Raw genomic sequence first — 27224 nt, 5'->3', positions numbered from 1 at the left:
TCATTTCGCTGCGGATTATACCGGCAATCAACTTTTGAAATCAGGATAAAAATAAATCAAGTCGTCATGGACAGCATTACAAATTTAACAGCATTGCGGAGATCAGTAAAAAGAAAAAAGCGCAATGAAACAATGTCAATCGGGTATAAAGAAATTAAGATAATTGGTCTAACGAAATAATTCGATAGATATTCTTTTGGGTGAGACTGCTGGGTACTGTCCCCTGCATATGTATTTTACAAAAACCCCAAACTTGACTTTTATTTCACAGTTTGGGGCAGCATTATTATAATAGCCCCTGAATTATGTAACGATAATAGTCATTGCGGTCCATCTTGAAAAGTGAGCGGTTGACCGAACGGAAAATAGAAGAAGAAAGAAAAAAAATGATCGCTACAGCAGCGCAAGGCTATAGCTATATGTGCAGGGGGAAAAAAATGGAATCGATCACCATCAAAGTCGACAATATCGTCGGTGCGGTTAGACGCCTCACCCGCCTTTTTGTATTCACTTGCCAGAAAACATTTTCTTTCTTTTTTATTTTTACCTTCTCGCGATCGGTCGCCATATTGATTATTATATTATACGATACTTATTGTCATGTGTGCGTGCATTTACCGTTGATGGAAATAATGACGGGTGTCTCCTCTGTGTGTGTGTCTATGTGTGTGTGGGTGGGTGTGTAATCAGCAGCTGGGAGAGTCCATATAATAACTAAAGCTCCGGCCATTATCGTGTCGTTTCGTCCGTTACGATTTGCAGTGACGAATAAGGAGGACGGAAACGAAGAGGAGACGGATGCCGACGAGGAGGAAGAGGAGGAGCTGAGAAACGCCGGCGGCGGTAGCGGAAAGGTTTTGGGCGGAGGGTCAGCAGCCGGAGCGGCCGGCAAGAGCGGAGGAGGCGGCGGCGGCGGAGGTGGTACCGGAGGCAACGGCGGGGGAGCTGGCAATTCTTCGTCGAGACCGGCCTCGTCGCCGCCGTCGCCGTCGTCGTGCGGCCGGAAGCAGCGCAAAGCCCGTACGGCCTTCACCGACCACCAGCTGCAGACGCTGGAGAAGAGCTTCGAACGCCAAAAGTACCTCAGCGTTCAGGACCGGCTGGAACTGGCCGCCAAACTCAGTCTGACCGACACCCAAGTGAAAACTTGGTACCAAAATCGCAGGTAAGCTCATTAAAAAAATATCGTATCATTCTATGACTTCTACTCATAAAGTCAGCCCCTTAGAAGTTTAAAAAGTGCACAGAGGGGGTTTATAAGTACGCCAACTTGTGTGTTCTTATGGCAATTGCTTGCAGTTATGTGTGTACGTAAGTAAAGAGTCTCTAGGGGCTTTGCTATCATCATTGAATGCTGTGTAGGAATATATATCTAACAATAGCGACGTAGATATAAAAAGAATCCGTCGTCAAATTCCCGCCGAGAATTCTATACGTCCAAGAAAAAAACTGGGGACGAGGAAATGGCCGGAAACTTTTGATGCGACTATAAAAACGTGGACTCGGGGCTAACGCTAACGGTCAAGTGGAAAACTCTCGGCATGTAATGCACACACGAGAGAGTATATACATATGTGTACGACGACGTTTGATGTCCATTGTGATTTTTTAACTAGCGGAATGGGATGAAAAAAAAGGGGAATGATAATGCAAAATGCGCACGCGCTCTCTTCGATAAACTCTTTTCTTCTGAGTCTAGATTTTTCGTGACGTAATAATGCATAGAGGGTTTTTTATTAGACGAGGGGGGCGAGTCGTTTATGCGTATTGGACTTGCTTTGCTACCGTGGCCAACACCCTTTTTTTTTGGGGGGGGGGGGGATATATTAAATGTCGTGCTCGTTCTTGTCCCTCTCTCCCGGTTGGCGATGGAATCTAAAAGCGGAAGACGGCCCACATTTTGTGAAAGGTTCTCTGTGCGCATTTTTTGTTGCGGAAACCTACGTTGCTAACCGACGTTTCAAGTTGAACTGCATCGTTAGTTTTATTTTTTCTTCGTAATCGATCAAGTCCGCATGCAGTGGGAAGTCAATGAAAATTGGAGAAATATGTAGGTCGGCTACCGAGAATCGCTAGAGTTACGTCTATACCGTTGAATGTTACTGGTGAAAATTGATATTTGTTAAGACCATTATATCCTAGTAATAAACTGACGAATAGAAGACATACGAGTCTTATACCCGCAGGGTTAAGAGAGAAAAAAAATGTTTCGATCAACTAATATTCAAATCGTTTTATAAAAAATGCTAAGCGTACTGTACTTTCAGATTCTCAATTTGTAGAAAAGTGAACATGCTAGAACTGGCAATTAACCACATCAATGTTTATAATACATTTCATTTGTTTGGTAGCTGACCATAACTTGCTTTCTTAACGAAAACTACGTTTACTATCTGATATTTAGACAATTAATCGTATAAGTTCTAATATTGTCGTTAGAATATTGAGGGTGACATTATCATGCAACTGCACTCTAATCCTTTCTTCAACTTCAAAGGCAGAGAGCAAGAAGATTGATGTGACCTACGGTTTCACTCCAAGTCACTAAAGTTCTCATCAGATTCTTCTGACTCTCTAGCTTTAATTGATAGAGGGATGATAATTGACATGATGAACGTCATCTAAAGTGAATAAATTAATCTCGTAATAAATAGTTAATTAGGGGTCGCAGCTATGTGGTAAAAATGCGTAAAGTAAAACGTAATTTACATCTGAATGTCGCACTCGATATGGGTGAATCGAACATGAGACGTCGCGCAATTAACACTTTAATACTGCCCATTTTTTAATTATTCATTTTCATTCGAATTATTAATCTGTATTCTTATTCTTCCAAAAAACCGTGGAGTACAACTTAGAAGAGACCGTGAGTCGACTAACCCGCAGGGGTTGGAGGGAAAAAGTTTGTTATGATCGATTTATAAGGTTTCAAATCTTCTTTCAAAAAGTGCTAACTGTACTATACTATCAGATTCTTAATGTGAAAAGAAGTGAACTTATTAAAACCAGCTATAAAGCACACCAACGTTTAAAAAATATATCCATTATTCCATTTGTTTGGTAGCTAGCAATAATTTACTTTCCCAACGATATATATGTTAGCTAACCCATTAAGAGACAGTATTTCGGTTTAAATATGTACGTTTTACTTTTTACTCAAACAGAGTTGCGGGTCCCGCAAGCGATGTATTCGATGAAGAGTCTCCTAATGGAATGAGAAAAGATTAAAATCAATTATAATTTAAAGGTTACTGGAATTAACCGATGGTGATAGTTGTTTTATTCTATTCAAATTCTGATCTTAACTAACTTAAGACATTTATTATTTAAATTGGTACTGATACCTAAATATAAACTTGACTAATGTTGCATGGTATATGTGGTAACAATGCTCAGTGTAGGACATAAATAACATTAGAACGGCACACTCGATATCAGTGATATAAATATGACACGTCGCGCAATTTCTACTTCAATATTGCTCATTTTGTAATTATTCATATTCATTCGAAATATTTATCTGCATTCTTCCAAGCCGTGGAGAACATTTTAGAAGGGACGAGTCGTGAGTCTTACCCGCAGGTGTTGAAGAGGAAAATACCACTTTGATTAATTAATACGGTATCAAAACGCCTTTAAAAATAGCTCACCTAACTGTGTACACTGTACATTCAGATTTGAAAAAAAGTGAACGTGTTAAAACCAGCTATAATGAACAACGACATTGGAAATTTATTTCATTAGTCGCGAGTCTTATCCGCAGGGGTCAGAGAGAAAAATACCGTTTTGATCAATGAATGTGGTTGCATTTCGTATTGTTAAAAGTTGATATACCGAACACATCAACCGGTTATATTAGAAGAGAACTAGAAAAATATATGATGAGATAAAGGCCATAGCCTTTACATCCCATCACAGTATGGTCGGTTGCCGGAATCATAATTCTATATGCTTTCTTTCGTAATATAACTCTTCCTCTTATATTTAAAATATAAATCAATATCGAAATAGGAAGACAGTTACCGATTGGTTCTGTATGATAAAACTACTATTACCTAAACGTAAATAACATCTGAATGGCACCGTCAATGTCAATTATTTGAACATGACACATCGCGCAATTGGAACTTTAATATTGTTTATTTTTTGAATATTCATAATAATTTATATTAAAATTATTATTCTGAATTCTTCCAAAAAGCCGCGGAGTTTAAAATTTAGAAGGGACGAGGGCAAGTGAGTCTGGCAAGTCTTATCCGCAGGGGTTTGACAGGAAAACATTGTTTTGAACAATTAATACGGTATCAAATTGCATTTAAAAATAGCTTACCTGACTTTACATTCAGGTTCTCGTTTTGAAAACAAATGAACATGTTTTAACAAGCTAAGATGTACAATAAAATTGAGATAAACTGTACTATTTCCTATCAGTTATTAAAATTTCGCTTTCCGAATTGATAATGTGTTCACTGCGAAATATTATACTACCTTTTAATTAAATATTTTATCATTGATAACCATTGGTCATACTCATATGTCCACCATAGCGATATTATTGTTTCGGGCAAATTTGGCATTGGTTAGCCCGCAACCCGATGCAGTCAACTATCACGACTCATGAGGTCTTGTTCAGAAATTATAAGAGTTACATCTTAAATATAAATTCAGTACATTGGTTAAACTGCTTTGAGAAAATGCGCAACGTTGATGTTAATGAACATCCCAACGGCGCACTCGATATTTGCTATTCGAACGAAACACCTAGCGCAATTATTACTACAATAATGTCCATTTTTTTAAATAATCATATTCGTTCATATTATCAGTCTGCATTCGCCCGATAAGTCTTTGAGTAGAATTTAGAAGAGACGAGTCGTGAGTTTTTACCTGCAGGGGTTAGAAAGAAAAAAGTTGTTTGATCGAAACGACAGTTTATTCGAACGGACTTAAAACATTATTATAGCCCGTGGCTACTACACTAAGATTCTCAATTTGAATAATGAGCATGTTTAAACATGCTGTTATACTTAAGGAAATATTTAAAAAATTGTGGTTTATTTTGTTCCAATTTAAATCCATACCATACTAAATGTATAGATTCATTATTTAAATTTTATAAGACTTGACCGAATAAAATATTTGATATCGTTGATACATTGAAGGGTTGATTTAATGAAATCACAGAAGTCTAAAACATGCCCTCTGATAGATCCCATGGGATTTAAATAATAGTAAGATGCTACCAGCTACCTGACCTCTCAATAGTTCCTTCACGTAATTGAATCAAAAGTCCTAAATAGTATACACTATTTTAACCGTTCAATTTTGCATGTTATTACCACGCCGTTAAACCTCTGTAAATGTCCCAATTGGGCTACCCCATACTTTTTGCCCGAACAAAATTACAACGCCCAACTAATACCGTAATAATGTCCATTTTAAATATTCAAAATTTGCGACTTCATTCATTCGTGAAAATAAAATGACTGGCTTTCGTCAAACAAGCAGTGACGTAACGTTTTTACAAAATGCCAATGCCGGGGTTTTTATAACATAAAGACTAAAAAAAGGCGTGAGATGAAAGCGACTTTGATAGTCAATTAGCCATTTTATTTGATTCAGGTAGCCAAAGGAGAGAAAGAGGGTTAGTTTTTGGACTTTTTGGACTGCTGGAGAATTTTCATCAATTCAAGCTAAAAATCCGCAATTAATTCAAGTATGTGCGTTGCTTGAATGAAATTCACTTCTTAGATAGTTGAACATTTAAAGTAGAGTATACTTGTATCCGGAGGTGCAACTGTTCAACATTCATGACGTTACGAATCGCATTAACGGGCAACATGCAAAAATGTTTTTGCCAGCTATATTTCTAACACCTGCTTATTATATAAAATTTTACTTTTTCCTTTCGGGATGAGTGTGTTTTTTCATGCCTAATATCTTCGAGCCGAGTGAGAAAACTGGAAAAGAAAGTTTCATATCAGAATATCAATTCTCGACATGATATCATTCCTTTGCGTTTCAAGTTTTCCTTCACAAAGACGAATGTGGGCATGAATCAACCGATAAAATGTTAATGATAAAAACCGAATATATGCTTTTAGTCGTCCTATATAATAGTTAACCAATTGGTACCTGAGAAAATTTATTCAGTCTCCTATCGGTTATTACAAATGCAGGCTACTGTACAAGAGATTGTAATTTATTGAACAATAAACAAAGCTCATAATTGAAAAATCAGACCATATGAGATTATTTTCAGTGAAAGACATCAGTAGGAAAAAACCAAATGAATGAGGCGCATATATAAATCACGGCCGCGATCGAACGTCATCCGTTCAATTTTGTCCGTATTATCCATTTATCATCGAAGATGACAGCCGCAATTAAGGCGATTTAATTTAATTTTAACTGCCAACCGTGTACATATCTCGCAGAGGGGTAGGTCAGAAAAGAGATAATAACGAACTGTCTCGTTAAATTACTACCGCCACGGTTGCAGTCACAGCGTGTGTTATTGGGCGAGGCAGGGTTAAATCTCGGTTAACGGGCGTGTCCGACAGCTCCTTCTTCCTTTTCGCCCAGCAAAAAGGCTCAACGAAAAACAAAATAATCATCACAGTCCCTTTTTTTTGGCATGCCAAGACTAAAAGAAAAAAAAAAATAACAACAATAAGAATAAACGCGTCGCCGTCGCCAGACGCCGCCATCGCCGATTGCTGCCATTAGAGAAGAGCGGCGGCCCAATAGGAAAACCGCTCCTTGTTTTTGAGAGCCCTTTTATTCTTTTCGACGTTCCAATTCCCTCCCATCCGTCCACCCATCTCACCAGCCATAACCCTGATGTAATCTAAAGCACTTTGAAGCTCCCAGTTGTGCATGTGTGTGTGTGGGTTGCTGTTGTGTTGAGCTAAACGACGGCAGCAGCATCTCTCTCTCTCCCATTGCCGAAACCCGCCCAACGGCGCTAGATTCTAAATATAGCGGCCTATGACATCATCATGGCGGGCTTCTTTCTTCCCAACTCCGCCCATTGGAACAACAGTAAACACAGGGGGAACACACACACACACACAAAAGAGAGAGGGGAGAAAAAGAGCGTCGCAAGGGTGGAGGGGTGTGTAATTGATCGCTTGGCACTTTGTTCTCGTCGATACAGAGAGCAGAAAAGAAAAAAATTAATCAAATAAATGCGCATGCGCGTCGTGAGCGACAGAATATCATTGTTATTGGATTGGGCGCCAATTGGTATTCTGCGCAAACGCCAAAAAATGTGATACATACAAATAACAAAATATAATCGACACCTGGTCGATCGATCGCAAAAAGTTTAACTGCACAAGCTCCCAGCGCTGGCTGATGTTCTTTTTCGTTTATTTGTTTTTTTCCCTGGTAGCCATTCTTCTTATTTTTCCACCTTGTTTGGTTGTTCAGTTAAGAGACTTAAGAGCCAATTATGTAACCGGTATGGAGTGCTCACGCGTCTCATTTTCCTTTCTATATTTTCTCGACTCGTAAGTCGTATACCATCCAAGCCGGCAATTATACACTTTCCTCGCGTTGGTTTTTCTCTTCTTTTTATGGCGCTCTTAACGAGCACTCACAGAAGAAAACAATGATGATGGCATTTCACTTCGTATATATACGGATACATACTTACACCAACTGATGCGCCATTACGTCATATCGGATGTTGTATGTATGCTATCGCCTAAAGTATAAACTTTAACATCAACAGGAAAAGCTTGAACATTATAGTAGCAGCCTAGAGGACAAAATTTCCACCCGCTCTGGAAATGATATAATTGGAGGACTATATAAAATTACATTAGATGTGATACTTGCATGTTTTTTATTTCCTTCATTATGTTCACATCGAGAAACTTAATACATTATTTTATTATCCGAGTTAGTACTATAAGGAACAACGGTTTCTCATGGCCAACTAATTCGATTGTTAATACGCGGAATTTCGAAGACAACGCGCGCCATTTGAAATGCATTTTCGGTCAATTATCTTTTCTCAGAAACTGGAATCGAGAATACCGCCTTATTGAGCATATGTCGTTGACAGGGAAATGAAACTGTTTTTTTTTTTTTTATTATTGTGTCGTTAAGAAATTTTACGAATTTGAGCTACTTTTATGGACCTTAATTGGCTTCGGAATCGGACTGGAATTGTGTTATTCATTATTTTCTTTTTTTCTCTCTAATTTCTATTTAAAAAAAAAGGACCAAGTGGAAAAGACAGACGGCCGTGGGATTGGAGCTGTTGGCAGAAGCGGGTAACTATGCGACGCTTCAGCGTCTATACGCCGGATCGGCGGCCGCAGCCGCAGCCGCCGCCGCCGCCTCGTCACCTTACGCTCCCTGGGGCTATCCAGCCGGACCGCATCTCAACGCCTTACCTTCGAGTCAGTATCCAATTACTAAATAACACTTACTACTACTCAGTGCATCGTATATATGTTTGCTTGTGGGATGGTTTAGTGTCTTGATTTTTCAATTTTATTTGTACCGGAATATTTTTTTCCCTTGGATGAAAGCTGTTATATGAGATGAGACAAGGAAAGCATCTTGCGTCTCTTTTGCTTTTGAGGGAAGAGTAGTGCCGACTGAGCAATAGCCGCAGGGATCGACGGGCAAATAGTTATTCTGCTACGCTTCGGTCAACGCATTGCGCTTATATTTAGATAAATAACTGACAACTCACCTTTTATTTCACATTACAATCTGTGAACGTCATATTACCATTTAGGTTTTATCGAAGCACGATTAGCGTTACCCATAATAATAATTTGGTACGCGAAGCGATGATAAGATATAATCTCATTTCGCTAACTGCAACGTATGGATATTTAATGACAAATTACATTTCAATTCTAACATTTAAAAATGCCATCCCAACCGGCTCGAAATCCCATAACTTTTCATTCATTTTAGTTAAGTGAATTTCAAATGTATGTTGGATTCATAATTGATCCGAACGTCCGTTCGCCCAGAGATGGCATTATTCTTCTCGAATACTACTGGTAATATTCCAGAAAATAAAGATCTAGGCAAGGTGAAACAGTGTGGTGATTAATTCGATCAATAAAGTAACGCAACCGACAAATGTGTTAACTTATTAGAATAGTGGGTCGATTATTCCGACCGTAAGGTATGGCGAAACAAAACTCGCGTTAAATTTCCCATTGAAAATAATTCATATTAGCTTGTAGTCCATGTATATCGTCTATTTCCTAGTGGCAGCTGATTACGATACCCAAAGTCCGTAAGACAAGCTTAGATATGATCCAGTTATTTTCGCTGGATGGTCGTTTCATATATGGTTATTGTAGAGCCTGAAGGAGGAAGAGTCAATTAAACAAGAATATTACACAATCTTTTGCCGTCCTAAATAGCATCGTTAAGGAAACAGTGTAATCGTTGAAGGCGAACGAAATAAAAAAAAAAGGGCAAATCAAGGTTTTTCTACGCGTTTATTGTCACAGATTCTATTTCCAAGCAGAGTATTTCTGGTAGTGAGCCTCTTATTTTAAATTTCAATTAATGAACTTGATTACTAAGTTATGTTTCGTTGAAATATGACTTAGAATTAGATGTGCCACCGCTGTGGCATAAATATGTATGTACAAATCATGAGTCATATTAAACAACTATAATCCTAGAATTGTAGACTATAAGACCTGTAATTTTTTATTAACATTTGAAAATAGCATTGATTGTCATTGACGTCAGATTAACTTTGATCAAGTTTCTGAAAATGTACTGAGTCCTCAGAACATGATGTCAGTTTTTGAACTGAAATGACAATCTTTGATGCAACACAAGTACCACTGGATTTTAGTCCAGAATATCAAGCTACTACCACCTTACATCATGACAGTGTAACTGTAAAGTTGATACCTCAACGACACGACTAATTATTATCATTATCGTTTCCATAATAGTTTATATCCAATCATCGTTAAGGGGGAAAATAAGCTCGTTTTATTAATTCTCTATTTTTAAAATTAATCATCGAACTTTTGGAATATTAGCTGTAAGAAGTGTATTTATTTGTTATAATATCGCTTATTGACGTCGGTATCCAAGTAGCAATCGTAGCAATTTATTGGGATGATACAAATAACGGACTCCCGTGTCAACTCCAGTAAGAAGCTCTGATTTTTCTTTTCTTTTTCATATCATTTAAAGCTGTTGAGAATTCTGATTAAGGCAGAAGAACTAATTAGCCAAGACAAGGCTTGTTGCATTGCATTGCATCGGAATACGTATATATAATTCCGAGGGGTGGCCTGCATGGTAGTTGCGTGATGTCTGACGTAACATATTTAACCAGAGATAGAGCAGCTTCCACAATACCGGTATATACAGTTTAGAATCAACTTTTTTTTACACGGAACGGAATAAACACGGACCGGTGATTCCCCCCGCTAATGGCTAATCTTCCGCTTCTTCCTCCCTCTATTCGTGTGTCTATAGTTGTTAGCCGCCCGTTTGTGAGGGTTTCGCGTTTCACAGCTAGAGAGAAAACAACACACAGGATATCCAGTAGACTATATAGCCTACAGAGACCATTACGCATTCGTTCATTACGTTATTGCGTAACACACATTTCTCCCCCTAAAAAAAAAGCCGAAAGTGTTGCGAGTTATTTTTCGTTAGGATGGGCGAGGCGGCAAAAACTATTTTATTTTATTTTCCGGGAAACTTGAGCGGCGGTTCGTGTGTGTTCACTCTTATGTTTGTGGCACTAAACGACGGCTTAGCACGCTTGTAGCTACATCAGTTATGAATGTTCCGCAACCGTCCAAGTGATGGCCGCCAAGTGGTCGGAAAATGATGGGAGAGTTTTGTAAGAAAATTCCCGCGGTTAAACGCTGTGTGTCTATATGTTGCCCTAACGAGACAAAAAAAAAATAAACGACAGTAGAGCCACTGGTTTTTCTTTTCTTTATTATAATCACGCCGAATCATAGAGGAGAGAGTATAGCGCGGGAGTTTTGAAGCGGTGTGTACACACAGCAGCAGAGCTCATTTGTTAATATCTATTGTTATTTTTCTTGTCCGCCTTTTTTTCTGCAGGTGCTTTGGATTTGTATTACCGACAAGCGGCGGCGGCTTTGAGCCAGCGAGTTAGTCCGACCGCTCTCCAGCAACAACAGCAGCAACAACAACAGCCGCCCCGAGGAGGAGTCTACCCGTCGTCGGCGGGAACGGGAGGCCCAGCGGGCGCCCTGTCGTTGTCTTTGCTGCCCGGCAACAACAGTCCCGGACAGCGCTCATCCACCTCATCATCGCTGTTGAGTAATTCGGCGGCCGGCGCTAGTGCCAACGCCGCCGCCAACGCCAGCAGCAATCTCAGCCGGCCGTCCAGCGTTGAGAAAACCTAACACTAACGACACACACGTCTATATATAATACAAATAACACACAGCCTCAAGCATTCCTCTGACAGATTCACTCGTGTTTGTACCTCTTTAATTTTTTTCGATCTTCTTGACACACACACAGACACACAAAAACAAACGTACACATAACGGGCCGGCAACAACCAAGTTCTTGTTGGTTTTTTTTTCTAACTCGTTTCTAAAATCTGTTGGGATTTTTTTCTCTTCTTTTAAAAAGTAATTTTTAATTAGCGCAATTTGACCGGATTTTAAATTCTCGTCTAACAACAACAACAAAAATCCCACGCCCGCGTGTTTTTCAAACCGACACGATATCCCATCCCTCTCATCTCCTCGTATTGTTTGTTTGATTTTAATTTTCTGAAATGATTTTTCCTAGTAGATTATAAATTATACCGACCGTGTATAGTGTAATGTATCCGCTCTTCTGTGTTGCTGGGCATCAGTTGTCTCATTTTTCTCTATTGTTTCGCGTTATATACTCATGATGATATTCCTCGGTTATTATTATCATTAAATAACAACCGCCGGGAAAACGGGAGGGGGGGTTGTTTATCGCTGGTCTGCTGGATGCGGGAAAAAATCGGGAAATCGTGTATTTCATTTTCGAATTAACGGTTGTGAAAATTTTTTTTTGTTTGCTGTCAAACTTTCCCAATACGCGCGCTGGCGATCAATGAGTAGAGAAACGAACCTGTGTGCTGTGTGTATTTCGGTTGGAAAAAAAATTTCTATAAATACTAGTTGAAAGATAATTGACAAGCGTCCAACAGTGCCGCAACAACAACAGCAACGGTAAACAGCGGAGAATAGCGAAAAGATAAAAATATAAGAGACCTACATGTTGGCGGGTCTATAATGCATTTGTTAGACGTCAATGACCCCGTCGATTGATTGATGATGTTCATATCATCGAGCTGAATGAATCCCCCCCACAAAACCTTTTTTTTCTTCTCTATTTTCTATCGACTTGATTCGCATTAACAGCGATGGCAATTTGAGAGCAGATCTATCGCAGCGTGTTATGTTATTATTACAACGCGTCATTATTGTTTGTGTGTGTGTGTGTGTGTATGTGCTCAGTGTGTGTGCGTCTCTTTGTGTGTGTGTATGTATTGGAAAAAAAGAGAAAGAAAGAAAGAATGGAAGAAAGCAAAGAAAAGAATCAGAGATGATATAATACATGGTACGATGTAATACGTGTGTGTGTGTGTGTACTATAAAGAGACACACACAAAAGAATCAAAGAGGAGGGGGTGGCCAATAGAAAAAGCACAACTGCAGTTTGGTCCTCGAGGGGTGGGGACCGGGACGGACGGGAGATATCCCATGGAGAATGGAGTGTATCCGGTTGTTACCGAGCCAATTTATGATGGCCACTGTGATATAGTGACGATTGTATCAAACACAAGAACACACACACACACACAAAAAAAAGGGGGGGAAATAAATGTATGTCCTCCCTATATAGATCCCGGCCCCCTGTTCATCTATCTTTATCCTTTTTCGGCCCTCTGTGTGTTTTTGTGTTTGTACGTTAGCCAACAAAAAAAAAGGGAACAGGGGTGATGGCCTGATAGAATATATAGGAAGGAGACACACACACATAACACAGCAGCGAAATGAAAAGGAAATCAGTACAAATGGGATAGATATAATATACATCAAGAATGTCCCTAAGCTAATACATAACACAACGATTTTGTTATAAGCTCTTTATTATATCCTCGAGCTGCTTTGGGCATATAGATCTATTTAGACCCGGTGCCCTCCTCGTCCTCCCCCCCCCCCCCCAGCTCTTCTTTTTATCGACGGTTAATTTATTCATGAACGACGTTTGCTTTTTTTTTATTTATTTATATAAATCTATAAGAAAACGACTATTACATCAACCGGGGGAGGATTCCGGTATATATTTACATGTAAAGGGTCAAAAAGTGGCCCGGAAACTGGCTAAACATATACAACTAGATGCCACACACGACCTTTTATAGGAGTTTAGGGCCTTTTATATGTCTAGATGGATCGGAACGGATGGACGCAGTCTCAAACTAGCCTAATAACATTTTTACAAGAGGGGAAATCAGTTCAGAGAATAATAATTCGAAAAGAGGAGAAGCACGGAGAAGCAGCAGCAGCCGGACATCGGAGAGACCGGAAACTGGCTCGACCTTCCGCGTTATATAGTAGCTGGAAATCAGTTGAGCCGGCCAAGTGGAGCGCGAACCGAGCGACCGTGGCGAATCATTTTCTATGTATCCAACATCTATAATACACCCGAGCGGACATGTATTTTTATGTGCGCTGTTTAGATGTCTATATATACAGCTGGGATACTCTCATGCGATTACGTAAGTAGTGCCATCACATAACGAGCGTCTCTATAGGAAAGAAGAAAAAAAAAGATGTATGAGAAAAAGGACGACAGAGGGCCGCCGGCTCCTCCTCGGCCGGCAGCAGCACTTCCGCCACATTTAAAAGCCAGCAAAGTTTCCCAAACGTCGGCGGCTGAGAGACCCTTTTACATCCTTGGCTTGCCGTATAACATATACATAGACGGCACACATGAAAGCGACCGCCGACTTTCACGGTGATGTAGAGAAGCGCTTGACTCTATTTCGTCTTAGAGGAATATATAAAAGAGCCAAGCTGCTGAACGCGCAGACCGGGAAACTGCGTATAAAAGGATTTATATGTAAGAGAGATCTTTTTCGAGTTTTTTAAACAACTGCCGGCCCTTTTATATTATGATGGAAAATGGATATATAGCGCTATGGGCACTGGCGAATTCGTTTTCCCATTTTGGATGGCAATTTAGGCTAGACCAGGGTCTTTTTAACCTTTTTATGTTGTCATCTATTTTGTGTGTGTGTGTGTGTTTGCCCATAAAGCCCGAAGAAAAATAAGTAAGCCGGCAGCATCGATCTTTGCCTTGCTACTCGTTTGCACCGTTCTTCCGTTTCTCCCGTCAGTCGTCGTGCGGCAGCAGTTTACGCGTAAAAAGCCCTTTGGTGAGTGTGGGTGTATGTTTATTTCCGGTGCCGTTTTCTCCACATCTTTAACGATTCAATGGATGTGGCACGAGCCGGCCTAATCGATGGAAGACGAAGAATTGTGCAGGAGTAAAAAAAGAAACGTAAATAAGCTAATAGAATAGAATAGCTAATAGAATCAATGTGTATTGAAAAGATGCGACGTTGAAAAGTTGGCGTTAGTGTTATATAGTTCCGTACGTTCAAATGCACCAATCCGTGATGTATCTCATCTAATTTTTAATGGTTCTGTGTGATTTTTATGCTTTTCAAAACATGAGTATTATCGTTCTGCTGATTGGGCATTCATTTGTAATTGGCTTAGACCTAAAATTGTTTTTGCACACAGATTATACCCTCTGCAGTTTTCATGATAATGTCAGTAAAAACTAAGTGCTGAATTCTTTTATAAATGGCTTTATTTTCGTTCAAATTGTAATTTTCACTCAAGTCAAAATGAACAACATATTTGTATATTTTTGATGTCATTCTTGCATCAGGCTCCTGTTAACATTGAAACGAAGACATATCTGAATGGTCAAAATTTGGAATGCCACAGTTATCAAGAAATCAAGAAACCTAATCAGAGTGAAAATATGATACAAATAACCAAATAAATTCTCCGGATTATAAATTCTATTACAATTTCAAATGCAGTATAAGCCGAGATAAAATGACCTAATAGAAAATTTACCAATCTTGATTAAGTCTATAAATCTTGAGAATATTCCGAAGGATTGTTAAATGCGCAACAATGCTCTTTTTGTTAACGTCTCATGAGTTACGTCATTTTTATCAATTTTTGCTCTGTTCTTGGGTTTTCTAAATCTATAGTAATCATTTTTACTCATTTTTTGTCTTATTTTCTAAGAGGAAAAGAAAATAAGCTGCCTATTCTGAATTCCCTAATAATTATTCATGATGCGGATTTTAGCGAATTTTTCAGATTATGAGCATTATAAAGCGCAGGTGAACAAACACGAATGCACATATCAAATTTGTCTTAATAGGTGGGGGACAATTGACGTCATAGGAAACCAGAATGCATTTGACAACAATTATTTTGTTTAAATCGTTTTATAAATTGGTTTACTTTTCTTGAGTTGGCTAGTTCCGATGGAAGACATCTGATTTTACCGTCGGACTTAACTCTAAAGAGTAAAGGCGTCAGTGATAAATATGTGCTTTATAGTCATCTAACCATTTCCACCGAGATCCGCCCAGATCTTTACACAAACTAAATTATCATCTAAAATATTAATGTAGCCTATATCGTTAGATAGAATGATAAACGATTTACATAAGTTAAACATGGCTATAGATATTACATTTACTGGCAGCTTGCATCCTATATGATATAAACTGCTCGATCTTATACCATCCACAGTGCTCTTTAAACCATAGATTATATTTACCAATACCATTCTTGATTCTTCTAAAATTGTATTGTATCCAGCTCTAACTTCATATCCAATTTCTCATTCCTTCCTTGACGTCGTGCAACGGCAGCTATTGAATTGAATCTTTCACCATAAATCTTCATCGAGTGTACCATTCAGCACGCTGTTTTATGGCAAATTTCGCTGTTTTTTTATATCTGTGCTATTGTGCATATTGATCATTTTGATGCTCATAAATGAACTTTATTAATCAACTGATGCAGCATGGAATGCTGCATCACTTATCATAACTTTTAAATATCGCACGCGTTGAGCTACGTATGCAAGGTAGTGCTCTGCTTCAACGCTGTTTAGAAGGCAGTTTTGGTTAAGGTGTTTCATTTATTCAATAAGTTTATCTGTAGGCCTGATCATGCATTGACATTCACTGATTAAAAAGATGAAATCTGCATACACAGAAGACACCAATTTAATCCCCAAAGGATGAAAAGAAATGCAGGCTACATTTCACACTGAAGTTACTAGTCATTAAATCTAGAATATAAATGTTATCGTCATAGGATACAAGTCGATGTAATTGAACGACAATTTAGTGTAAAATGTTATACAATTCCATTAAAAAGATATAGCGCGTTAGCAATATACAAACTGAATATAAAATGAATGAGAACTCATTTGTTGGAAACTAGGATATATCAGCACATACATTCAATAAATCGGGATAACCGAATAAAGTCACACATAGAATCTATCTCGAGCTGTAATCAGTGCAAGTAAACGAAAGGCCCAAGCAGGAAAGACCTAAAGTCTCTTGCTGTATCTGACATCCGCCTATACATACGTGGACAAGAAGAGCGAGAATGAATGCGGAACAAGATATTTAAAATTCTCATTAATGAACTTTATGAACCAACTGATGGAGCATGAAATGAACTACATCACTAAATACAACACTTAAATATCGCACATGTTTAGCTATGTTCGAAAGGTTATGCTCTGCTTCAACACTATTCAGAAGGTGGTGTTACATGGACTGTTTATTTTGGTTGGATAAAATATCTTCGCATGCCTGTGACCCGATAAGCACCTAACCCAAGAAGATGGGTCATGTGTATAGAAAATCACCGTACTACCATGAATATCGGTAACCTATCAGGCTATCAGGGAATCGTAAATAACCTCTATCCGGAAAGTACGATTGCTGGCTGCAAATATAACTATCATTAACGAAGGATGCAAGACGAGATAATTTCATATAGTAAATTGTGTGAAATTACATTCAGCTCGATTAAAGAAATAAAACGTTAGCTATATTTTAACTGATTTTTAAATGCATTAGAAAACTCACTTGTAAGAAATTAGCATATTTCAGCACAACCATTCAATAAAACGCAAAAACCGAATAAAGTAGCACCGTTCTTCCGTTTCTTTCGTCGGTCGTCGTTCGGCAGCAGTTTACGCGTTATAAGCCCTTTGGTGTGTGTGTGTGTATTCCCGGTGCCGTTTTTTCCACATCACTAACGATTCAATGGATGGGGCACGAGCCGGCCTGATCGATGGAAGGCGAAGAATTGTGCAAGGGTTAAAAAAACGTAAATAGGGTAATGGAAATGCCTGCATCAATCTAAAAGGGGGAAAAATTCGCGTATTAAAAAGATACGAAAGTCGGAGAAAGTATTATATAGTCCCGTAGAGGTTCAAATGCACCGATCCGTGACAGTTATGTCTAAGTCTAATTATTAATGATTCTGTGTGATTTTTATGCTTTTCAAAAAATGAGTATTATTGTTCTGCTGATGGGGCATTTATTTTTAATTGGCTTAGACCTAAAATACTTTGTTGCACACAGATTACACCCTTTGCGATTATCGTGAGATTGTCAGTCTAATTTAAGTACCGATTCCTTTTAACAAAAAGCTTTATTTATATCTCAATGTAAATGACAATTTTGCTCTTCAATTCAAATTGCAATACACATGTAACTGATGTTTAAGTGTAAACATGCGGCCTTCATCAATGCTGATCGAGGCTTTATCTTATCATTGATGATGGAGAAGTTACATGTTAATCAATTGGAGCTGTTAAAAGAGTAAATTTATAATTTAATTAACTAAAGGTATTGTCTAGAATATAAATTCTATCGAAACTTCAAATGCGTTGTTAGACGAGATAAAATGACCTACTAGTAAAAATTTTACCAATCTAGACTAAGTCTATCAATTTAGAAAAATCCAGATGGAATGTTAAATGCGCAACAATGCTCTTTTTGTTAAAATCTCATGAGTTACATCTTTTGTTATCAATATTTGCTGTTCTTGGGTTTTCTAAATCTACCTAGTCATCATTTTTACTCATTATTTGTCTTATTTTCTAAGAGGAAAAGAAAATAAGCTGCCTATTCTGAATTCCCTAATAATTATTCATGATGCGTATTTTAGCTGTTCTTTCAGTATGTGAGCATTAAAAAGCGCAGGTCAACAAACACGAATCCACATATCAAATTTTATTTTAATTGGACGGGGCTGTTGGAATTTAATGGGTACTAATTTGAATTTGTCAATAATTATATAGCTTAAATCGTTTAAAGAACTAACACTTATTAATTTACTGATGATCAAGTTGAAAAGTCTGATTCTGGACGAATGGAAGAGCCATTCATACTTCTTTAAAGCATTTAACAATAATGTGTTATATCGTTAATGAGGAAGCAGATTTTTGACTCTACCGACTTCTTAAAACATTTTCAACGACTATTTAGATGTAGTAAGGACTAGAAGTCATCTAGAATATGAATAATTATCATTTGTTGGAATGATTAACGAATAACAAAAGTTGAACTGTCTATGGATGCTACACGAACTGGCAGCTTGCATCCTGTATGATATATTCTGTTCGATCTGATAACCATCCACAGTGCTCTTTAATCATAGATTTGTTTTTACCAATACTATTCTTCTAAATTCGTATTGTATTCAGCTCTAACTAAAAATGCAATTTTGCATTCCTTCCTTGATGTCGAGGAACAATTGCTATTGAATCTTTCGCCGTATAATCGCCATCGAGTGAGCCATTCAGCGCCTGCTTCTTTTATGGAAAATTTCGCTATTTCTATATTTATGCTCGTGTGCATATTAATCATTGAGGTTCTCATAAATGAACTTTATTAACCAACTGATGGAGCATAGAATACTCCATCACTTAACAAAACAATTAAATATTTCGCATGTTTAGCTTCTTACGCAAGGTTTTGCTCTGCTTCAACACTATTCAGTAAGTAGTTTTATTTAAATCGGTTCATTTTGTATCAACTTAATTTAACTGAGGCGCTATTTGGCTCGGCTCACTATTTATCGGGCCACCAGCACCTCCAATAATTAGTCGTTGCGAGGACAGGTATCACGGTAAGATAAAATTTAACGTAGAATAATTCTTTAATATATATGATCGACAATGAAAGTACGACGATGAAAAGTATTCGCTAATGTTAAATGAAATCATAAATAACCATTAAAAGTGATTAACTTTAACATTATCTAAAATGAATTTTTAATGAATTAAAAAGCTCACTTGTGAGCATTTGCATATTTCAGCACAAACATTCAATAAAACGCGAAAAACCGAATCAAGTCACACATTATAATTTATATCGAGCTGTAATCAGTGTAAGTCAGTACAAGTAAACGAAAAGCCCCAGCACTAAAGTCTCTTGCTGTATCTGATTTCCGCCTATATACGTACGTGGACAAGAAAAGCGAGATTGAACGGAACAAGAGATTGAATGTCATCATCATGTCGACCGGAACTGCTGATACTATCCCTTTTATTTCTATTTTATTTTTTATCCTGTGCATTTTTCCATGTTTTTATATATTGAATGGGGTGCGGGGATTTGTGCTGTGTGTGTGTGTGGTCTGGTGTCAATCGGTGTAATGTGTCCGGAATTGGAGTGGGCCCTTTTAACGCGGGAGTCAAGCCAAACTGTCACGCTGCCACGCTGTCCATTTCCTGTCGCCGCTGGGCTTTTGGCCTTTTGCTCACAGCCGCGCACAAATACATCTAATACATATAACTATCACTCTCTCTAGCTCTATTATCCAGCCAAGTCTAGACAATAGACATTTATAGCGTATATAGCATGTACATATATAATATAGGCGAGAGCGCCAGTGATATGCGGAAGTGGTCAGCAGTGACGTGCGGACATCCGGAACCGGCTATATGGAAGCGAATGAGCATAGAGCCAAAAAGCCAGCAGAACGAGAGTCAACTCTTTTACCGAGGCTATAGCAACAAAAAGCTTCTTATTCTTCTTTTATTTTTCATGGATATCACAGCACAGTTGCTGATGGCGGACTTGTACGGAGTCCGGTCACTTTCCGGCAGCGCGCGACGTCGTCCGTCGTTGATGGAGTGCGACTGACCTCAAACTTCCTCCTTTGTCATCCGTCACATAATACCCTCGAGTCGTCGAGTGTATGTATCAGCTATTACTTTACCCCATAAGATATGATGTACGGGGGGAGCAATAAGACCCACACACACACACAGAAAGAAAAAGGAGAGCGGGGGCGACGAGAGAGGGAGGGGATTCGTGTGTGTGTGTGAGAAAAAGAAGGAGCCCTCCAAAATGGCCGCGGTTACATTACATCATGACTTTACGGATATCGTCCAGCTATTTGTCTATTAGACCCTCTCTTCTCTGGTGAAAGGGGCGGTGCCTGTACACAACAGCATATCACACGACAGCTCATCAGAGAGCCACTCATCCAGCGCTATAAAAACCATCAGAGAATCGAGCAACCGGAACCGGAATTCTATCTAATAAATATCCGGAGAGCTATCTGCTGCTGCTGCCGTTTGCAACGCACACTCAAATCAACATTCGCCGCTAAATGGACAACCAAGAGGTGCCGACTGTTATAATACGCACATCCAGCGATGGATAGATATACTGCCCAATAAATTATATAACTCTTCCGCTCGTCGTCTCCGCGCGCTGTCTTCGAATTATATTTCAAAGATAGAAGATAATAAGAAATAATAAAAGACCCTGTTATGCTACTGCTGCTGGCCGCGGGCGCGGTTGATAGTTTTCAATTGACGGAACAGGAGCCGGGGGGTATCAGGATATGGGGTGTGTGTGTAACGATCCGGCAAGTCACTACATTAAGAGAAATATTACAAGACCCCCAGCAGCAGCAGCAAAAAAGAAAAAGAAGCGCGCGCGCGCGTGCGCCATCTAATAAAAAGAGAGCCCAGCCGAGCGTCATCCGCAATCTTTCAGATTATCACCGCTCGATTCCGTTCCGTATCTACTCCATGGAGTGGAAGCAGCTAACTACGCCAGCGTGCTGTGTGTATAATGCACAGCAGCAACTCCCGACTCCTCTCATCCATTGAATTAGCTCTTGGCACTTCTCTTTTCTTCCTTTTGTGTCGCCCATTATTATATACCCCGGCGCCCATGTCTCTTTTATTTTTCCCCCCATTTTATATTATTCGACTGCAATGTTGTATATAGACAGCCACTGAGAGTGCAGCTATTAGAAGTTGGCTCCGGTTCTCTCGTCTCCCGTTTTATCCTCTATATAATGCCCAGACAGCCAATGGCCAAAAATGCTGATGGATGTTTATAGACTATCTAGACTGTAGACGTGTAACTGCTCATCGCTTAACCTCATCCGTGTATAATAGGGCGCCGGTCACGGTTTTTACATCGAGCCGGAGGGACCCATTTGGGTGCGCGAAATCAAATCGAAAAATCCCGACATTTTAGAGAGGGAATCAATGCGAGATATGAAAAGAGAGGGGGGCCACTTTTGAAAAAATATAAAAAGGCGCCGTCGAGTGTGTACCGTGTCCAATCGGACACACCGCGCGCACGACGGCGTGCACAATCGGGCGCGGTCGCCTAGCCGTTTCCAAACCGCTCTCGGTCTATAGTATATAGTGGCAGCACGCGATCATCATCATAGACTCCATCAACTTCGCTCTCCAGCAGTATATATATGTATTCCTCTCTCTCTCCCCTCTGTATATTTTTCTCACTCTATTGCTCCGCTCACTAGAGTCCCTCACTATATGCTCACGGCTGTTTATCATCAACAAGGGCCCGCGATAGCGATATAGCCGTACACACACTCGAGATGGGAGTCCACTTCACGCTCGAGTTGGCCGAGTCTACCGTCATCACGTTCTCTTCTTCCTTCTTCTTTTGAATCTATCACGTTAGATGGGTGCTGCCGAGACTCTGCGGGATACGACGTGTCCCGAGATCCTAAACACTCTCCACACTGGGCTGCCATAGCTGGACTGCTCGGACTGCTGCTGCTCCTCTTCTCTCGCATCCGATTCGATTATTAGATCCCGGCGGAGCGTATAAGGAAAAGCTCTCGGCCATTGTTGTTATATTATTGCTGTTGTTAGGTGGCCTGTTGTGTTGTTATTGTGTAAGATTAGTCTCGGCTGGTGTATTCCATTTGTATTAAAGCCCCCCGACGTATAACATATTCAGCGTAAAGGACGCTGCTGCAGCATGCTGCTGGATCCCCCCCTTATCAAAATGGCTGGCGCATTAAGGTCTAAAGAGGTCCGGTTGGACAACTCGGGAGTGAGGAACCAGTGTGAGCACTCGGCCAAGAGTTAGATAGAGTTAGATGGGGGGATAAGTGGGTAGTAGATATATAGGCCCGGCCCCCTTCTTTATTTTTCTTTTCTTTTTTAGATTGTGTTATATGGACTCTCGTTTCGTCAGTTTGGGCCAGGTTAGCTCAACACCCTTAAGAGGGAGTAAGCAGGGACATGATAGAGAGTTAAAAGGATAGTCTAGCTGATGCAAACGGCAAGTGACACCACTATAGCAGCAACGCGGCGATGAACAATTCAGCTCGTGAGCAGCTCACAACAAAAAACACACAAGGGGGCTTCTCTTCTCTGGAAGAAAGAAGAATAAAAGAAAAAAAAACACCATACATATAGGCTGTGTGTGTGTGTGTGTGTATAGGGGAGGCTATATAAATAATAAAGTTAGGCGACGCGTATAAGGATATAACTCTCTTTCATGACTTGCTACTTTTCTCCGAAATGTTGTTGCCCCAACTGCGCCTTTACCAATGGCACCCGGTTGTGTCTTATAATGAGCTTTTTACTTCTGGAAAAGTATATAGAGCTTCGACGGATTGGCTGGCCGTCCGACCGTGAACGAAGAATCCAATTTTCAACCGAATAAAACGAAAGCTAGTGCGCCGATATAATTATTAACTCACGCGTAAATACACAAGTTGGGGAAGGTCGGGAAAGAAATTTCAAACGAATTTTCTTGTTATAATTGACGGGACTCCAGATAAAAGGATAAAGTTTACTATTCTAGGCGTCGGGAGAGTTGGCGAACTGATTTACAATGTGCTGTCACGACAGCTGCTGCTACTGCTGCCGCTATGTTAGATTGTGATGCATCGATGTGTGTGCCCGCATCTATTCCGTTTCCTGGAAAAACTAAAAACCTCTTTATGCGTACTACTTTATATATGTACTCTCCGCGCACTTCAACTATTTACTTATTCGTTTTTTTTTTGTTTGTTACGAAATCGTACGAAATGACTCGACACGTTTCCTGTTGGCCCCAAAATGATCCGTTTCGTTCGGGAACGCGACGGTGCAGCATGGGCGAGTGTATCTATCCGGATAACAATATGGCCATCAGGGAGGCAGTTCAGGGCCATCAAGGATGGCAGATTTTATGGCCGAGCCTTTGCGGGCTGCATTGTCTGAATAATTGCCCGGCTGTATAATGAAATGCAAACCATCCGCGCGTATACGTACAGTATCTATCTGAGGAATAGGTGCTCTCTAAGAAACGCTGTGTTCTAAAAGGAAACTAATGTTTTGCTATATCTAAACATGACTTGTTTGTCACCTCCTCCGACACACGATGTTTAGAAATTTTTTTCGAAACAAAAATGATTCCTCCCAAGCAAACACATTTGTTTTCTTTTTGTTTTTAACCTAACCGCCCCGAAAGAACCCCAGGCTATGCTGGAAGCCATGGCCTTGTTATCCCTCCCCTTATTTGCATATTTCTCGAAATTCTTACAAATTTTATTTACATAAATAAATGAATTAACTTCAAAGTTGAATACCTTAATTTGCAGCTAATGCATTTATACCTAATTTGGTAAAAATCTAATCCTCTGCATCCTCTATATATTCAATTTATTCGATAAAAAAAATTCATTGAGGGGACAATTCCAAACATAGTTTCAAGAAAGCCATAAACAACTTTTTCAAATAACTACGATTCAAGAGATTAAGTACTTAAAGTCCCAAAAGTACTATCAGTCAACATACTTTAATACAATTAGTGTAAAAAAAGCTTTTCATTAAGTACTGTTTCGTTCGTATGCTATATGTATGCGTATTGCCTAAACATACGTAACGTGCATAGGCACGGTGCGTTAAATGGCCTATACATCTAGTTTGTCCGTCGATATAGTTGACTAAGCATATCTATGCATCGAGTGTGTAGCCAAATGGCTCACATAATGTTTTTTAATTCATTTGTGTGGTGTGTGTGATGGGTGCTACGAAGCGAATTGGAAGTGATGTTTGGAGATTCGGAAAAATTTTCAGAGGTCCCAACGCCCATCGTCTAATATGCCATGATTGTGAAGGATTCGAAATATATCTAGAATGGCACAGTGGATCAGCATCGAACTGGGACCCGGGAATCCCGAGTTCAATACCCATCGCAGTCATATCAAATAAGTGGCACGGGCCTTTTATTAAGTATGTTGAATAATTATTTTACCGCCGCTGTGTGAAATTTGGACGAAACAAGCCGTTGATAATTTTCTGCTAGGACTAGGATGTATACAAACTAAAGATAAGGTTTGCAATAAACTTGATTATCAAACCAACTCACGCGATGTATACTTATTTCATTTGTTGATGTTTCAAAATGTTTGTTTTTTACATCCCGCCAAAGAGATGCAAAAAGTTAACATTTTTACCTTTTCTTAACGCAATGTTTAGTTAAATCATGTGTCGTTTAATGAGGGGCGTTTATTAGGTTTAATGTCAAAAGTGGCGCGAAGGTAAAAATGAGAAAAAGAAATTTACTCCATTTTTTAAACTTTGTGTTTCCGTTTTGAAAACATAGAATTTAGAATATTTTCAAAGCATGGTCATGTTTCCCTTTTTCAACACAGCGTTTCTTAGAGAGTGGGTGTAATATAATATAATATCAGAATAAGGACGAACGGCGGTGTCAACTGTTGTTTCGCCGTGTCGCTGGATATATAATGGCAACATGTATGTTATGGTGTATTAAAGTACGTGTGTACTGTACATCTACACACTCGTCTAAAACGGAAATGACAGTGACAGCACAGCTGCTGCTCTGTTTATTATACGCGGAGGGTACGGAGCACGTCTAGGCCGACCTCGTTAAAGAAGCGCTACAACTATAACAACGGCCTGTAAGCCTATATGTGTATTATTATTGCTGTGTAAATAAAAGTAAACTTTCGGGTTGATGCGAGAGTTTCGGCCGGGGTTTTGGGTTCTTCCTTTTGGAATTTCATGGGTTTTCTTCGGGATTCACGAGTTTCGACGAATGTTACGAGGGGAAACTTTTCTTATGTTCTTATGAGAGATTTGAATCATGAGTTATGTTATTGATTACGTATTGAGGGTAATAATAGTGACATTTAGCGAAATATTTGTTGAAAGTTCATAACGCAACTCAACGCAATTCACTCACTTTAACTAAGACAGATTTGATATTTATTACTCTCATAATTTTAGATAGTTTCATTCTATTAGTAGCCTCATGAACATGTAGGAAGAACCAACAGCAGCATGCCAATTAAAGGTGAATCACCATGATTCACTTGACAATTCAACTCGTTGCGATCTTCCATTCTTGTACACGAGATTACCCAACTTAACTTTACTGGAAGATATAGCCAGAATATGAAACGATTCCCTGAAGCACTTCTAGCGTAAGCATTCCATCGAAGTAGTTAAGACAGTTCCTATATTTATTGTATTGGTAACTTTAAATTGGAATTGACTAGTACCAGATAACATTGGGCGTGATACTCATGAATCCTAACAACCACTTTCGTCGAATTACTGCCATAAAATTGGACATTAACGATGAAGTTGGAGAATTTTGCGTTTTTCCTTGAGTCAACGTAATAGTGCGTCTAATCGTTGCTAATATTCACTATATGTCCCTAACATCATCCCAGATGAAACGTTGAGAGCCCGTAATAAAATCATCATTTCAGTGTAGTCAAAATACGAACAAGGAAAGATAATCCTCAGACTTACAGCACTGAACCGTGGTAGAAATTCATTATGAATGTCACAAGCAAATAAACTGAGTTAAGGATGATAACCGGAGGGGATTTATGCACAATTTTAGTTGAAATATCGTCGCTCCGACTGTAATTATCTTGTAAATTATTTAAAAAGCGTTCTTTGGGGATAATTGAATTATGAAATATGGCATGTATTACGTATTGCTGGCAATTAAAGTGAAGTTAAGCGAAATACTTGGTGGATAATTAAAACACTAAACTGCGCAAGTGATTTGATTATACCATGACAAATTCGATATTGGTAGCTGATATAATTCTAGATTATTTTAAATTTACACTTTATCGTAATGGGACAGGCAAACAATGAAAACCCTAATTTATTTCTGATAACGGTGAAAATAGTACTTAGTTTTTATCTCACAGTTTAACATGTAAACTGGAATAACAGCCAGAATAAAAAGCATTTCCTGTAAACGTTTGATGCGTAAACTGATCCTCAATATCTTAAAAGACAAACCCCCATAACGAATTGAGGATACCTAAAAATAGTAAATGCTGGAACGAGTTATTATAAGTCGTGATACTCGTGATTACAAACAACGACTTTCATCAATATACTACTACAAAATTGGACTTAAATGACCGGATCAAGAAATTTTGCGCGTCCCTGATACAACGCAAAGTGCGTTGCTTAATATTCAGCGGACTGCGCATGAAGCAAATACCTTTCAGCAGCTATCAAAATATTGTATCGGGCATTGAACGAAGAACTTTTAAGCAGCAATCTGTTTCAGATCGAATCGTTCGCAAGTGTTTTCCATTTTCATTGAATGAACCTTATTAATGATAGAAATGTCTCTCTTTTCATCTTCAGCGGAACGCGTTTTATGTATTAGCTTATAATATTAACGTTCGTTTGAAGTGCGAACTACACCGGTTAATTGAATTAATTTTCATTATTTATAATACTTTTCATTTCATTTGTATTTAAGAGAGTGCAATTGCAAATTATACTGTTCCTTTCTTCACAATGGAACTAAAACTCAAGGC

At 39.0% G+C, this 27224-nt stretch overlaps 1 protein-coding gene across 2 annotated transcripts in view; it reads left to right on the top strand.

The window, feature by feature from the left end:
• The window catches only part of LOC124196654 (homeobox protein B-H1-like), a 96014-nt gene that overhangs the window by 3395 nt on the left and 65395 nt on the right, over nucleotides 1-27224 (top strand). Inside the window, exons 2-4 of one of the 2 annotated variants that reach the window (XM_046591811.1) lie at nucleotides 763-1165; nucleotides 8233-8414; nucleotides 11092-12616. In XM_046591811.1, the coding sequence (XP_046447767.1) occupies nucleotides 763-1165; nucleotides 8233-8414; nucleotides 11092-11399 (893 nt within the window). In that variant the 3' untranslated portion in view covers nucleotides 11400-12616. Of the gene's footprint in view, nucleotides 1-762; nucleotides 1166-8232; nucleotides 8415-11091; nucleotides 12617-27224 lie in introns of those variants that run through there. The other variant, XM_046591809.1, reaches the window with a different exon arrangement.

Source organism: Daphnia pulex, chromosome 7 (assembly GCF_021134715.1).
Source record: "Daphnia pulex isolate KAP4 chromosome 7, ASM2113471v1".
NCBI classification, from domain to species: domain Eukaryota; kingdom Metazoa; phylum Arthropoda; class Branchiopoda; order Diplostraca; family Daphniidae; genus Daphnia; species Daphnia pulex.
This window is presented reverse-complemented; position numbering and strand designations above follow the sequence as displayed.